Genomic DNA, 17,247 nt, shown 5'->3' with positions numbered 1-17,247 from the left:
TACTTTGCTGCCTAAAATTCAGTTAGATTATCTTATGATTATAAAGAGGGCTCTTCACATGTATAGTATACTATATGTATACTGTATTGGAAGGACATAATTGTCATAATAGTCCCGCTGTCTGTTGTATTATTCTCATCAGTCCACACATCTGTTCTCATCCTCATTTTTCAATGGAAGTTTTGCAGTTAAATTAAAATAAATATTATAATGTAATATTAGTTGTTGTCATTACGTTTATTGAGGGACCTATCATACAGAAAGAAATATTATCCGGAATTTCATTTAATTGCCATTTATTGTGTGTGACAAAGCACACTTCATTCAGCAAGAGTTGATGTTACGTGCGTTGCGAAGAACTTTTCCCACAGCCAGAGGTCTGTAATTTGTGGGTTTTAATGTGTCAGCAGTTGCGGTAAGTGGTTGTTGTTGCCACAGTGCCACCTGCACACACACACCCGCACACACACACACACATCCAAACAAGCACATCGTCATGGCAATTTCAACAATTTCACGCATCCATTGTTTTGAACAACATTTGTTTTTCATCACTTTATATTGTTAGTAGCAAGTATTTTTGTATATTTTACAGAGTGTGTGCGTTTCTGTGTGTGTGTGTGTGTGTGTGTGTGTGTGTGTACTATACATACACTTTCATATTGTGTACGGAAGTTTTTCATGATTCTGCTCCGCCTGTCTGGCTGGCTGGCTGGCTGTCTGCTTGCAGATTATAATCTACTGCCATTTATGCGTGTTTATGACTTTCTCTCCAGCCGCCACACAACAAATTCATGGTGGATGGAGGAGTGGGGATAGGGGTGGGGGCAGGGCAAGTGCCCCCAACAAAAAAGGGCAAGCGCAAATATTTTCGTTTCATAAAAAACAAGATATAATCTTTTGCAACAAATGCTGCCTCGCGGTGGCACGGGCCCAGTGAGTGCTTTCTCTGTTACTTGATGGCTTTGTGTCTAAGGCGGTGAAAGCTACACGTCCTTACCGCCCCCCTCCCTCGCAAAATTCCTTGTGCTTGTCAAGCATTCGTCCATCGACTGTCCAGCTCCACCGTCCCCGCCCCCGCTCCCCGACCGTGCACCACACGCCAGATATTTTGTGGCCAATGTGGCAAAGTTAATTAGCAGCCATATTTATGACCGACTTCAGACGCCCAGAGACGACGCACCACACAAAGGCATTACGATTGAATTGAACTAAAATTAAATGGATTTATTATTCAATAAATTGAACGCTTACAATAATGTGTGTATTTGTTGCTACTATATGCTGCTGCTGCTGCTGCTGCTGCTCGGCTTTAGAGCAGAGAGTGAAGTGCGTTGCGTAAATACATTTTATGACAATACATCGATATTTTTACGGATAATAATGGATACATACTTGTATGTATGTGTACGTGTATGCGTGTATGTGTGTATGTGTGTGTTTCTCTGTATGCTCTTACAACTATATAAAGATATTGTAACTAAGATATCCTAATGCATATATTTATTTATATACTTGTATAAGTAGTATGTACACACAAGCCTTGAAGCTCAACAAATGAAGCCTGCCCCCAGACGGCAGATAATCAATTAATGAATAATTTAAAAAAAATGTAAAACATTCAACGCTAAAACAAACTCTAAACTTTAAGGTAAATGTAAATGTTTGCAGATTTAGAAGCAATGCCAGTTTTGAAGCATGGTTTTCGACTAATTATACATATTTGTTATACTTGTAAGTTTTGTGAAATGTGTTGTTGTTGTTGTTTCTTTTTTCCATCTTTTTAAATGTTTGTAATTTAATGTAATGTAATTGTTTGCTTAATTCTAGGCCTCCTATAATTTATAATTAAATACATACTCGTTAGCTTGTCTTTTATGCAGATGTGTGGAAATTAAACAGACATATGTGTGTGTGTGTGTGTGTAGAATAACTGCTGTATATATAGTATGTGCTATATGATTCGTTTATTTGTATTTCTAGTAGTTATACATATATGTTAATAAGATACAATGAAGGATTATGATGGCTGGGAGGATGGCTGGGAGGATGGCTGGGAGGATGGCTGGGAGGATGGCTGGCAGGGATGTGGGGATGAGTGTCTGGGGGGATGGGGGGATGGTTATGGGAATGGGGAGGCAGTGTCTGCCCGTTCAATTGTTTACAGCAACCGCCAACAGCCAAGCTTTTCTTCATTTTGAATGCGCACGTCGTTTAACTGTCAAACACTCATTAGCCCTACAGCCCTAGTTCTATACACATACATATCTATATAGACGTATGAATGTTTGTGTAGCTATACATACATACATACATATGTAGGTATGTATGCCTCTGTGTGTGTCAATGCCAATGTGTGTGTGTGTGTATATTCATTTATTTACATGGGACGCAGCCGTTTGAAATCTGTGCTTTGTATGTGTGTGTGTGTGTGAGTGTGTGAGTGTGGGTTTCCTTTCTATGCCTCGTCTCTGCCCTCTGTTCTGTTTATTTTGTATTTTTCTGAAAAATATGACTTTGGTATTCCTCAATACATCGTAGTACTTGTATGTTCCACTCCTTGGCGCACTCCTCTACGAACTGACCACAGCATCCTTGAGCAACGGCAGACCCACACCCACACCCACACCCACAGTCGCCGCACCATTTAGAATGGCATTCGAGTCCGATTGCTCGGTCTTTATTGGCTCGCCCGTTGGTTCGTCCCCAGATGCTGGCGTCGACTCCAACGCTGAGGCTGTCGCCGCCGTTGCTGTTGCTCCGTCAAGGCTGGGCTCCTCAGCAGTTGCTGGTGCTGTGGCGTCCTCGTCGGCTGGCCCTGTGGATGCCTCGTTGTCGTCATGGCTTGCCACATTGGCCACCAGGACGCCCGAATACTTAATGCCGTTGAGCTCGAGATTGACAATCAACTGTTGCTCGCCGTTCTCGCCAGTGCCTGCAATACGTTGGGGGAAAGAATAATTATATATTTCAGATGTGTGCATGGGCGGGGGCATGGGGGGGTGGCACATACCATTGCGAGCCACTTGGAACTGCATGCCGGAGAGCAGGCTGAGCGTCTCTAGCGGACTGAGCTTGCTGGCTGCACATTTGTCCGCCTGCAAATCCTTGGAAAGGGACTGCGTCTTGCCGACCGTCTTCTTTTTGGTCGAAACCGGAGAGCTGTGACGATTGCCGCCCGATGCCGACGTCGAGGTGCTGGGAGAATTCTCAATGGCCGAGTCATCTGATTTGTCCAGATGATTGTTGTGATGATGATGATGATGGTGGTGGTGATTGCTGTGGTGACCATTCAGCTGCTGCGGCTCGCTGTCATCGTGCAGGGACGACGAGTTGCCCGTTGTGTTGTGCTCCCCACTGCCGTACTCGTCCTCCGGCTCGCCCTCGGACGCCGCATCCGGCTGATGGCTGTTGGCCTGATGGTGGAAGCCTGCTGCTGCCGCCACTGCGGCCATGTTGTGTGGATTTAAGTAGAAATTGGCTGGGAAACCTGGCGGCATCAAAGTGTTGCCCACGCCCACGCGCTTGGCTGGCGGCGGCTGGTGCGGTGCATCTTCCTCGATTGGCTCCGGCGTGGGGTCGCGCTCTCGTTCACGCTTTATGTTTGTGAGATTCGGCGGCGAGTCGGAGAGGTTCAAAGCTTCGCTGTAAATTTATTTAAATTATTAAGGCCATTAGTGTTATTTTGTATTTTAAAAATAAACAAATTAAAGACTTTGAATGCACATTTTTAAATCCGTAAAATCTACCACGAAAATTCGTGGTGAGTTGCAGTTGCGGATTGCTTGGCTCAGGTGAAAAGCACAACTATAGTGGTGTGTGTCTGCGCTGTATAACAGTTACCGCTGGTATAACACATATTCAGGTCACGCTCAAAGACTGCGCATCGAAATTAGCAATCTATGCTCGTTTTCAAAACACATATAGAATATTTTGGAAACCATTTCGGGAAACTTTTCCACCCCAAGTGGTATACTGGTAGTTTCCGGAAACTAAAACGACTCTCAAAGGCCGAGTTTGCATTTTCTCAAACGCAACAATTTGCGTTTTTGTAATTCATGAAAATCTGTTTTGTTATACTTGTAGTCTGAGATGTTTTAACAGTTTCTATAGAAATTTTATTATGATTCATATACCCGCAGCTTTATAATAATAATTACTTTCCGACCATACCTCATAGTAAGTGATAGCTGATAATTTCTTTATACTCACAACTTGAAACACCTACAGTATGTTTTGCCATTTAATTGATTCGTAATGGATTTTATTGCAAGAATAACACGTTTCTGGTGAAAAAATGCGCCTACGAGGTAAAAATCCAATGCTAACCGATGCTGCACTATGAGCTGTTTCAATAGCAATGAATATTACACGATGCGGAATGAGATTACAAAAATGTTTATGTATTTTTTGTTATCCTGCATGTTTCGTTTAAATTTAAAATTGTCAAAACCCATACATTGTACGTTGAATAAAGGTGTTTATAATACATTTTTTCAGGACTGAAGCTGGGGCTACGAAAATGCCAATTAATGGAAGAATTAAATGTTCTCTGAATGCTACAATTGTATGTCTAATTGCGCTAAGAATAGTTTTCCCGAATTCTTCTAGTTTCTTCAATCCTGACAGACAATCCATAGTATCAGTAAATAACTTTCTTTACGACTGAAGCTCAGATTAAGAAATTACTAATTAATGGAAGAATTAAGTCTTCTCTGGATGCTACAATTGTATGTCTATTTTTCCTGAAAATAGTTTTCCCGCATTCTTTAAGTATTTGCAATGCTGACACAGAAATCCGTATTTTCCTTAGTAACTTTCCTAAAGACTGAAGCTGGGGCTACGAAAATGCCAATTAATGGAAGAATTAAATGTTCTCTGATAGTATCGGTAAATAACTTTCTTTACGACTGAAGCTGAGATTAAGAAATTACTAATTAATGGAAGAATGAAATCTTCTCTGGATGCTACAATTGTATGAATAGTTTTTATAATTCATTTCTGCATTCTTTAAGTTTCTGCACTCCTGACACAGACAATCCGTACTCTCAATTAGAAAACAAAGTCCAAGTGCATTCGGTTCTTAATAGATAATGGGTTAACCTGGTAATACAGCAGGTGGTTTGATTCGTCCGTTTCGAGCAAAATCGTAATATAAATATTGTTGTGAACTATTCCCTTACCGTTGCTGCTCCGCATTGACTCCGAATTGTGGCGAGGTGTGCGCCGAGTTCGGTGGACTCGTGTTGTTGTGGTACATGTGCCAGAGGGCTACCTGTGCGCTGAGCGCCTCGCGAGTGCTCATCTCGGGGCTCTGGGAGCGTTGTCGTTGCTGTTGGTGCTGTTGTTGTTGTTGCTGCTGCTGCTGATGGTGGGGAGTGGCGGCGAGAGCACCCGGACCCTGGTTGCCGCCCACACCCTGCTCCTTTTTCGCCTGAATGAGCTGCAGATACTCCATCATGCGGTTCTCGATCTCCTGGGTGACCAGATTGGGCATCTGTCCGAATGCCGGGGCACCCATTAGGCGACGGTGGGCGGCTGCGGCGGCGGCCGCTGCCTGCGCCTGCTGATTATTGGCGGCTGCGGCATGTGTGACGAGCGCCAGAGGCGACATTTGTTGCATGCCACCCGGCAAAGGTGGGCGGGAAATGGGAGTCTGCAATGTCAGTAAAATGATTGCTTTAGTTCTCTGCTAGAAATGTGAGCTAACGGGTCCGCCCCACTTACCAGTGGCATCTGATTGTGCATGGCCTCGTATTGGCCGTAGCTGGAGCGGCGTCCTTCGCGCCGATTGCCATCAATCGCCGCCTGCAGTTCGGCCGGTGTGCTTAAGTTCTTCTTCTCGCATTCGTACGGATAGAGATACTTCATGTATCTGCAAGATGCATTTAATTTATTAATAAGCGACGCAAATATGCGTGTGCGTGTAAATACGCGCATGGAGTGCAAGTACAACAAGGCAAGGCTCTAGATCCTGGCCGACGACTTTTAGCTTGAATTATCGTGTAAATACGAAAGCGCAGTGCAAACAAATCAAAAGAAGAGGCAGCGACGACAAAAGGGTGCAGGCCCAAGCTGATCGATTGCCGCATGATTGACAATCAACTGTGCTATTTGATTGCCAGGCACAACGAATTGGCCAACGAAAGCCAGCCTGCCTGGCTGCCCGGCTGCCCGGCTGTCTGCTTGCTGACCAGTTCTCTTCAGTTTTGTTTGCTCTGCGTTCGGTTGATTGTTTGATTTGTGCATAGTTTCCTAGCAGGTGCCTGCAACTACGCTACACTCAGAGAAAACAGGAAATAGTATTTAAAACTAAAAAAGGGCTCTTACGGTGAGATATCAGGTCGATATCGACATACAGCTGAATTCTCAAACTGCAGCCTTACATTCTACTCAAAAAAGGTGTGTTAGGATCCTGAGGAAATCATTTCACTTAAGAGACCGTCCTGAGAAAGAACTCGGGAATTGGCCCTATCTTTTATGCAGACTCCAGACTCCATCTACATAGTACTCGCGTATTACATAAGAATTGTTCAGTGTTGAGTGCGACTTGTAGTATGTTTCTGAGCTTGTGAATCTTGCTTATGGTTAGTAGGTTTCCTTTCTAGGGTATACGTAGGTAATCGGGGTCTGAACTTACTGTGTGCGCAGCGTGAATGCTGCACTTGTGATGCTCGACGGCAGATGCAGTCCCTTTATGATCTCCTGCCATAGCTTCTTGTTGATGACATCGACGAGGCCGCCACGAGCAATCACCAAATTGTATAGCTCGTATAGATCCAGCACCGACTTCGCCATTATCGGCAGCCGGTTGATGGGCGTACCTGTGTGAATGCTCCATAGGATTAAATGCGATTCATAAAATAGAGAGTGTCTGTCTGTCTGTCTGTCTGTCTGTCTGTCTGTCTGGCTGTCTGTATGTGTGTGTGAGTTTCCACTATAAATTGCCGCACTTGAGTGTGTAGAATGTAAATGTTTTTCAATGCGCTCGTTAAATGCACCAATAAGCAAAACACGATTACAAGACACATAAAACAGATTTATCGTGTAGAGGCGAGAAGAGACCAAAATACATACATATGCTCGGCAACTGCCGTTTCGATGCATCTGGTAGTATGCTCTACAGTACAGTTCGAGTAGTTGGATCTACGACTCTCTCAGGCATGGAGCAATTAACACCATGCCTGAACCCGCCATCAAGTGCTAGACAGTGCGCACTGCACAGATAAAAACAGAAATAAATCCTAATTGTTGGTTCTACATACACATGTTTGTACATATGTCGATCTGTTTATGGCAGCTAATCATCATCATCATTGACTTCGGCATCCACCTCCACATCTACATCCACATCGGTTCTATCTTGCAACTCATTAAGTATCAAAAGATTCGATTTTCACGTGTTTTCGGCAGTGGGTGCCCAATAATTGACACTGCGCTACATAAAAGTGAAGGCTCTACGTTTTTTCCAATTCAAAACACTAACAGACATCATTTAATGAACATTAATGAACAAAATTGATCATCAACAAGGAGTCCCACATTATGAAAGGCCCTCAGGGCTATCTGTAGCCCAAAACCATTTAAAAATGCTATAAATATTAGTCTATGCTGAATAAGTTTTAACAAGTTATTCATGAAAAATCTGGATTTTGACACCAAATCCAATAAGACAAGACTATTAACATGGAAATTGTGTATGCTATATATTTTGTTGCTGGAGCGTTAATTTCTAGTTACGAAAGCCTTTGAAAAAGCTTTTTGTTATTTGAAATTCTCTTCGGTGCCAAAATATAATTAAACCAATAAATACTCTACACTTTAGAACACGAAGTCTACCTTTCAATTCAAGTATTTGGTCGGCTTATGTTTGTATCCCTTGCGCTTTTATCCAGTAGGGAGTCCTTTTACTCCTTATCTCCTGTATCTTGTATGCCTTTAAGTACGTATGACAAATTTCTTGTTTGAAACTAGTGTTTTGAGCTTCTTGTAATTATGTAGAAAGATTGAAATGTTGTCAGTTTCGTTAAGCAACGAATGACGAAAAAAGATCGCATTCAAGAAATAGAGTTTCGTACGAAAAGATGATTTGGACACTCTTTAACTTGTTATTCCTTACGCAATTGAAAAGGTCTTCCATTCTAAAAGTATATCTTCTTCGATCGGGGATCGGTTGCAAGCTGTCTGCTCAAATCGAATTGAAGATTTGGAGTCCGTAAGGGGCACAACACTCTGTACTTTCTTCTATAAAAGTGAGCGTTAGATTGCAGCAGATGCTATTGATAGGCAACCGAATGGGATAACACCTTCAGATGTAATTGACAAGAGATATATTCTTCAAGCGATTGAACTTGAGAAATATTTACCACAATAGTTGCCGTACTGGTCTTTTCATCTGGTTTCGACTTTAAGGTCAACAAAGTAGATTAAAAAACTTGTTAGGCAGTGTTGTTCGATAAGAGGCAAGTGATTTTATTGCATTCATTTCAATTTTATTGCATTTCTTTATGAACAATGAACAAATCAGTCGATGGAAGTAAACAAAGAACAAGAGTAGGAGCTGCTGAGCCGATAAGACTAAACTGCTTTCGTCCCCCTGCCTTCGGCAACACACTTAATTCGAATAAAATGAATGCTGCTGATGCAAAAAACAAAATCAAAATCGCCCTGATGGATGTTAGATCCAGCGATGGATCGCTCCGGGTCCGGGTCCGGGTCTGGGCTCGGCACACGCATAGCAAACGAATCAGCTTGCATAATTGCTCTGCATGTACGTGAGTAATTCGATTTTGTATAAGATTTCGATTTTTTACGATTATTATTATTGAATGCTGCCGCTGTTAGATCGTTTCTTCTCTCCCCCCTCCCCCTCTCTCTCTCTCTCTCTCTGTCTCTGTTTTTTACAGTATTTTGTGTTTTTATGAGCGCCTAAAGGAATCAATCAAACTGCTTTGATGGACGTGTTGATTGAATGAAAATACGTTTTTGTTTTTATGCATATAAACAAATGTAAGCCGGCCAGTTGGTCGAACAGTCGATCGGTCGATCGGTCGATCGGCCAGCGGGCCAAGACAGCAGAGCCGAAATAACAGAGAGCGATCAATTTGATCGACTGCACCACAAAACAATTTATAATGCGAGTAACAAAAAAGAGGACAAGCGTCCGAGGGGCCAGCAGGATCAGTGCACGAGCCACAAAGCATAATCAATGGCAATTTAATGATTAACTTTGTTGCACAGTCTGCGATCATTAAACTTTGTGCCAATGTTCGAGTAAGTAACTGGCCCCAACACGCACATGCCGCCAGGCCCCAGACACTGTTATGCTTGGCCGCATTTGCACTTTTTCGATCGGACCAACAACAACAACAACAACAACAGCAGCAGCAGCAACAATGCCCGCCCCCGCCCCCAAAAGTGATATTTATTTATTTATCTGCACTGTTTTCCTAGATGTCAAGCATTTTAATGGAAATTATAGAAATTTGATCAACTCTGAAATCATAACGCCAGCCCCAATGCGTGTGCTGACTGACTGACTGACTACAACCACCACCAATACCATCAGCACCACCAGCACCACCAGCACCACTGCCACCGATTTTGTTGAATTGAGTTTGTTTTCCCCGGTGCTGGCGCTGGCGCTGGCGCTGCTTTTATAGAGCAACCAACATGGGGCTGCCTCGCAGGCTGGCAGGCTGGCAGGCTAGCAGGCTGCGTCTGAGGGTCTGTCTGTCAGGCCAGAACTGAGAAAAATTCTACAAAAATAACTCGCCCGTTGATAAGTGATTGACGTCTTTTAATTAAGAATTGCGCTACTCTTCGTTGCACAAACAACAACACGGGCCGCATTTAGTTTATAATACGTATGTTGAATATTTTCAGCATAATTTTGGTGCACGATATTATTTAGTTGGCGGTACAATTGTACAATATACCGATGTATATACGAGTACACATGTATACAGATACGGGGCTCTTTTTTTTTTAAAAAGCCACCGAATGATGCGCATTTTTCGGGAGCCCGGACACTTTAGACAGAGTCCCCATCACCGCGCGCCGCGTCAAAACTTGAACACGAATGTGACAGATTAAAATCCATTAAGTTGTCAAGTTGGTTGGGGCACATATAGATACATGCATATATATATATATAAATATATACATATACTCGTACATAAGTACATACACCCAGGCGATGGCGATATACAAGTATGTGGGAAACACACGAAATTAGACAAAATAAATAATTACTGAGGGGAATACTTGCAGCTATTTCCTGCAGCGACGACTTCGACTAGTGTTCAGATTGAATACGTATTTACGTGTGTGTGTGTGTGTGTGTGTGTGTGTGTGTGTGTGTGTGTGTGTGTGTGGTCAAGTCAAGCTCGGGCATTAACACGTTTATAATGCAACTTGCTGCCCGCTCCTCCACCTCTACCATTGCCATTGTCCATGTGTAAATAAATGTGCAATGCATGCAACTTGAAGCTTGTCTTGTGTTTGTGTGCGAAAAGCTATGAGCTCTTTGGGGCAGTTGAAAGCGACCAAACGACATTCAATCCCCTGCCTTACAGTGGTTCCAAATCAAAGCTTAGCTACACACAATTGGACAAAGGTACACACATGCTTAGGCACTCGTAACCCCAACTCTCAATGTCTGTAAAGATCGGGTTGTACGGTAAGATAAACTGAATCTAAGTACATTCTTGCTGAAACTGGCACTTTTAACAAACTAAGCAAGTTGGAGTTTCAGTGTGGAAGGCTTTCCAAAACGTACTTCTATATTTGAGAGAACTTAGTCATGCAATAATAGGTAGGATGCCGCAAATCTTGTATTTGAAACCGTGCAGGTATATACGTTTTTGAGTTGAAAATATTTGTAGTTCGTTTAGCTACCTGCTTTAATATATTCGTTTTTTCTTTTTTCAAGTATATAAAAATCTTTAGTTTTGTTGCGGCTATATACTGAATATAAACGTAATTCCATTTATTGGCCTAACATGTAACTCAAATGTTATGAATATCATCACCTGCTCTTAACCGAACTGTCTCTTCTCTTGAGAAAAGCATCTCTTTTCAGCCATCTCCGGAATCTCTTGCCAGGCATAGCTTGCCGAACTGGCTAATAAATCTTCGCCCACCGGATCTGAGATTCAGTTTTGCTTCTTTCCCTCCTTAATGTACATATTAATATACATTTTTTAATTCTCAAAATTAGCTTTTAACTAATTCAATGCATTCTCTGTAACATTTTTTCTTTTTATTTGGTAGATCTATTGTCGCCGCTGATCACACATTGCTGTGAATAGCTAGCCTATGGACAATTATGGATATTAGATATTATTGTAATTTGATTTCATTTCTCCCGCTTAGGCTTTCCTAACTTATAAGACTATTTATAACTTTTATATTAAAAAATTGAATAAAATAAAAACATTTTTTAAATTAATTACTAAAGCTACCTCTATATTTTCTTTCGATAATATCGAATAGAAGTATCCCCACTTCTCTGATGCGACAAATATGGAATGGGGAAGCTTACTCCTTCCTCTCTGAATTTGTTCAGGAAGGTGTCGACTCGACACTACTGTACGCCTCTGCCTCTCCGATTTGTACGTACATATGTACAGTACTCGCATAGTATAGTACTTGTATGTATGTTTGCCAGCCCCTTTGGCCAACTTCTGCATGTACGTGTATGTATGTGTGTGTGTGTATGGAAAATTGCATGTGTGTGCGTTTCGTATATTGGGTTATGGGTTTATGTTATTTAAACACATTGCGAGCAAAGGAAAATATGTAATTAAGCTGGTTGGCTCTTTCTTTTCTTTGCACGCTTTGCATGCATTTGTTTTCTTTTTCTCATTAGTACCCGTCCCGTGCCAGCGTGTGAGTGTGTATGTGTGTGTGTGTGTGTGTGTGCATTTCTTATGCATGTCGTAAATGCAAATATCAACAAATTTAATGCACTCTTCGGCCTGGTCATGAGTGAGACTCTGGCAAATATTTCGCGCCGTCAACTAGAAGCCAAGCACAGACAGGAAGAAATCTTGGCCCGACCAAAGGCTCATTGATAAGGAAGCGGAAAGGAAATGCTTTTCAATGAATTGTGAATGCCAAAACTTGCATGCAGCAAGCAAGAGCATGCAGCCGAAATGTCAAAAGCATTCGGCGTTTAAAAATAGCATTTCCTATGTGCCTGCGCCTACAATTTTTAAGTACCAATATGCATATGTTTCCCCATCCACGGTTCGCGCCGAACCCCGAGCCCCTTTGGCATCGAAGTGTTTTTGATTTGAAGTGTCAGTGTGACAGTAATTTGAAGTGACAATCTGACAAAATGCAGAATACTCGTAATGATTTCTTTTCTTGGCCATTGCACCGCATTTTCCGTTATAACATATTTTCATTATTATTACCATTTCTTGTTGTTTTCTTTACGAATTCGTGCATATTTTAATGTCGGGCCCCAAACGCGATGCGGCTCTTTGCGCAAAGTGTAAGAAAATTTATTCAATTAACATAATTTGAGTCACTCGTGCACACTTTCGGTTTGCTGAGTCACCATCAACCATCACCCGTCAACCGTCAACCCAAACGTACACACTCGTATGCAAATGCCCGGGCACTTGGTACTCTATAGTTGGTACTTGGTGTGCCAATGAGCTACAGAAGTGCTTAGATGCAAGCAGCCAAGAACAAAGTGAAAGACAACGATCGACGATCTGTCCACAATCAACTGTCGTCTGTCGACAGTCCACAGTGCCATAGTCAGTGATGGCAGCGGGTTTCAAGTGATTATTAGTTCGCTGCACTTCTAATTATGAACTTACCGCGCTTTTGCATAAACGAAAACAGATCATCCAGGAACTCCTTACGCTTGGGGTCATCATTTATTTCGTAGAGCTGCAAATACATGGGGAACAAAGAGAACAAATTATAAGCATACTTGTATTATCTATCGAACAATGGCCTAAATATCACACTTGACTCTGGCCAATAGTTGCCCACAGAATTGTTACAAAATGGTCGCTATTGTTATCATGTTATGATGTTTTCCCATTGCCCAACTACAATAGGTATTTTGACATGCGTCGTCGCCCCGCTTCTATCCCCTGGGCCACAGAATGGCACAAAGGGCGCGCGTGCGTCTCAGATAATACTATAGAGTATTGGGGGTTGGAAATCGCTTCTGGCACTGGCAATGTGTGAAGAGCGCTCAATGAGCGGCAAAAGGTCAAAGGTGTTTGTGGTGAGCTAACAAGAGGTGCGTATAGCAGAGGCAACAATGTATCACAATGCATAATTGGGCGTTATGTACAAGTATACATGAGGAAAGAGTATGTACAAGTAGGACCACCCATCCATAACAGGGTTGATGATGCCTCTACCTTTAGGGAGTGTCATTTATGTACATACGTATAAACAGTTTGACAATTGTAACTATGACGCTTTATCATCTGTCTCAGCCTCAGCATTTGTATTTGAGACTATTATGTCTGTAGCATCAAATGATGGCCGCTTCCACTACTCACTTGAGCTCCGAATTGATATTTCATTTCGTCTAACTTCATAATTGATCTTGTGCTATCTTCAATGTTTTGATAATAATTAAGGGCCATTAGATTCGCCGGGTTTCTCCTTCGTAGGGACACTGCCTGTAATGGAGTCTGTGCCGAACTAGCACGCCCATCCTCAGGCATTCCATTTGCCTTGGAATTGCCAGCAGCCTGTATAGTAGTCTCATCTAATTCTTCTGGGGTATCATTTCTTTTGGATTTGATCGACTTTCGATTGCGCTGTCCAATTAATAATTTCTTTGGAGGCATATTTTTGATATTTTATGTTTCTGATTATGTTCTCAGTTGACAATTAAATTATGGGTTTGAATTGAATTTACTTGATCGAATGAAAACTTCAATCGAAATATTTGTGTATAAACAAGATTCGTACACCTAGTAACCGTCTCCTACTCAATTAAAATGTTGCCTATGACAATCCTCTTTTGAGTGCTAACGCAGGGGAAGACGATTAAAATAATTACTCGAAGTAGTGTAGCCTCCCATACTAGTTTTCTTTTCGACACATTATCGGATCTGAATGTTTCTGTTGTTAATTAGAAGGGCTTTGCTTGAACCCTATGAACTGCTAGACTTCCTTGTATTATTTTGAGCTGATCATTATAGTAGAAACCCAACAACAACGCTCACATATAAAATTAATGACAACATCTGAGTGAACTCATCAAATTTGGAATTCATCATACTTTCCGCCTACTGCAAAGGCAAAGGCAAAGACAGTCAGGCAGCCCAGCATACTCGTATGTACATACATACATACATATACGTAGGTAGGATATACTATATATGAAATATCTGCATTTGTGCAAGTATGGCTGTAGCTCTGGCTGTGGATATGGCTATGGCTGTGACTTTGGCTTTGGCTTTGGGTATGGGTGAACATTCTAAGTCAACGAATGATGAACTGCCTTCCTTCCACTCGCATAAATGATTTAAAACTTTGCTGTTCATCGTATGACCAAAGTTACAGCAAGGCAGTCACAACACTCACACACACACACACTCACACACAAACACACTCATACAGTCATCACACACACATGTACAATCACAGTAAGTCAGCCATGAAGCCGCACTTCGATTTGAAGCTCGAGTTCAAAAAGTTGTTGGCTGCCTTCTTGTCCTCGCTTTACTGACGAACTGCTTCACTGACTGAATGACTGGTTGTATGGCTGGATGTTTTTTATGATGCACGACGCCCACAAGAGTTATAGTATATTCTTTATATTTCTTTGTCCCGGGCACAGGAATTGATTGAAGTTCAACTTGAAGTCTGCGCATTCTTTTTACACTCTTCCTCCGATTGGGCTGAGGATTTATTTTATTTCACAGTCTGTGGCGGGCATGCCAATTTTTAATTAAAGTTTGTTCGCTTGCCATTCGCTTTAATGATTGCATATCAATAATTTATAATTTATGTGCGTGCTGCCCGCCGGCATTAGTTCTAATTAATACCTCCTGTATTTGATCCTCGGAAATGAGCATCTTGATCAACTTATTTTTTTCTTCACTTTCACTTTTTCGAGTATCTTCTTTTCACTTGTGCCACAGCTTTCCACTCGCACACGATTGTCAATTGAATGTAATTTCTGATCTGAATCAATGATGAATAAACGATATTACTATATAGGTATGTATGTATGTATGTATATATAGCCCTGCATTGATCAACGCGACGATGCAACGCCATCAAAGGTCGTTTATCAACTAAAAATATGGCAGAGTCGCATCGCAAGCAGAGTCGCATAATACGCACAAATCAAAACGACAAACACGCTCACACACACACACACACGCACAAGCACACCCAAGTGCACTCACACACACACACACACACAAAGGGAATATTTAATCACTCTGTCTGCTGCTGCCTGTGTCTGGGCCTGGATATGTACATATGTGTGTGTGCGTTTGTTTGCCTGCTGCCCGTCGATGCATGGGTATTAATAATAATAAAATAAAATAAAATGAAGTCCGTCCGCTTAACAGTTAACAGTGAACAGTGCGCAGTGAAATATCGAAACTGCCAGAGCAGCAACCCTTGTGGAAAAACCTGACCGACCCTGCCGCTCCGCTTGCATCACAGCAGCGCAGACCGCGGCCGCAAATCCGCCTGAGCCCCGTCCTCTCGCCGGCATCATGTGCAATAAAGCGATAAAACGTACCCTAACCGAGAAGTTGTAGACCAATCATAATCGTTTTTATAACTAAATCACTAACTGTCCTTCTGCCTGAAACCTAGGCACATGGCACACACACACACACACACACACACATAATGTACATCTATGTATGTACATATGTACATCTTTGGTTATAAAAATAATCTCACTTATTTGTCTTGAGCATTTTGCCTAGAAATTGAGAAACGATTTGTGCTTGAAATTTGAATCCTTGATTCTTGGAAAAATTCTGAAATGCATTTCGTCTGATCAAGTCCTTGTCCATGCTGGCTGTACCGCAGCTGTATGCGTGCGTGTATGTGCGTGTATGTGCGTGTATGTGTGTGTGTGTGTAATTTATAACTATCAGCTACACATGGCAAGGCTACTAAAATGCCATAATCCACAGCTATACCGTTACACATGCCCTGGTGTTAAGTGCTATCTGTACAGTATACGATGCGCATAATTCGACCGTCTCACATTTATTTGAATGTGTGTGCGTGTGTGTGTGTGTGTTCGCAGCATGGCGACCAAAATGCATATGCCTGGCATATTTGCTTAAGCATTTCACACTCATTACTAAAAATGTGTTGACCACATTTTTCTCCTTTTCGCTTTTGTTTTTAATTTGCCGATATTCATTGCCTTTCTACATTATAAGTGGGTATATAATATACGAATATATGCATGTATAGTAAGTACTGGCCGATTTCAAAATGTAAAATGCCGACTTGCGTAATCATAAGGAACACTTAAACGCCATTTATCGCAGTACAATGCCGTAAATAATTATTTATACAGTGTCTGCAGATGCTGCACTAGTTACTGGGCACCACTTGCTGGAAAACTTTGGAGAAATTTGTAGACCTAAACACATAACCTGTGCCGGCCACCACACTCTCCAGATTGAAGTTGAAGCTGCAGATAAAAAATTTCCCCACAACCTGGATGCTGATTACATTAGAAGTTTGCGAAATTTGTAAGGAATATGTGTTCAATTATTTGAACAACACCATATAGAATACAATGTAGGTAGTACTCTATAATATGTTGATTTCTAAATACTATATATCGGCCTATTCTGTCTTTTAAGTCTTATTTACAAATATCATTCGCTACTTATTTTTAAGGAAAATACTGAATAATCGACCTTCTTAGTACAACCAACATTTTGGCTTCTATTTACACTTCAACTTGGTGCTACATAAAACACTAAAGGTATATTTTGGGATTTCAGATTGGGAGTTTTAGTTATTGAAAGAGTGGTGGTGAAACACTTTTTAAAAATTTTAAAATATGTATGTCTCTATTGATTAGCATACAAGTATATTTGAATTCCAATGATTGCGCCTATTACTGTAACATTTCTGAGAGTTCTTTAATATATGAATTTTTAGTGTTGCTACTAAAAATTAATGCGACACCCCAATGCCTAAATAAACATAATCAAGATTATTAAAAATGAGAAAATTTAAGTAATGCTAAGCTGACAATATTTT

The 17,247-nt window shown here is 41.5% G+C and overlaps 1 protein-coding gene across 2 annotated transcripts in view; it reads right to left on the bottom strand.

Annotated features, from left to right (window-relative positions):
* Positions 1–1,201: 1,201 nt before the first annotated feature.
* LOC115633280 (protein dead ringer) overlaps positions 1,202–17,247 on the bottom strand; it is a 33,657-nt gene continuing 17,611 nt past the window's right edge. For both annotated transcript variants that reach the window (XM_030530692.1, XM_030530701.1), the window contains exons 6-11: positions 12,837–12,909; positions 6,641–6,824; positions 5,728–5,875; positions 5,184–5,656; positions 3,014–3,645; positions 1,202–2,935 (exon numbers count right to left, since the gene is read on the bottom strand). In XM_030530692.1, coding sequence (XP_030386552.1) covers positions 2,574–2,935; positions 3,014–3,645; positions 5,184–5,656; positions 5,728–5,875; positions 6,641–6,824; positions 12,837–12,909 — 1,872 coding nt within the window. In that variant the 3' untranslated portion in view covers positions 1,202–2,573. The remainder of the gene's footprint in view (positions 2,936–3,013; positions 3,646–5,183; positions 5,657–5,727; positions 5,876–6,640; positions 6,825–12,836; positions 12,910–17,247) is intronic.

Source organism: Scaptodrosophila lebanonensis, unplaced genomic scaffold (assembly GCF_003285725.1).
Source record: "Scaptodrosophila lebanonensis strain 11010-0011.00,11010-0021.00 unplaced genomic scaffold, SlebRS2 tig00000001-arrow-pilon, whole genome shotgun sequence".
Taxonomy (NCBI): Eukaryota; Metazoa; Arthropoda; class Insecta; order Diptera; family Drosophilidae; genus Scaptodrosophila; species Scaptodrosophila lebanonensis.
Note: the sequence above shows the minus strand (reverse complement) of the source record. Positions and strands in the feature narration are given on the sequence as shown.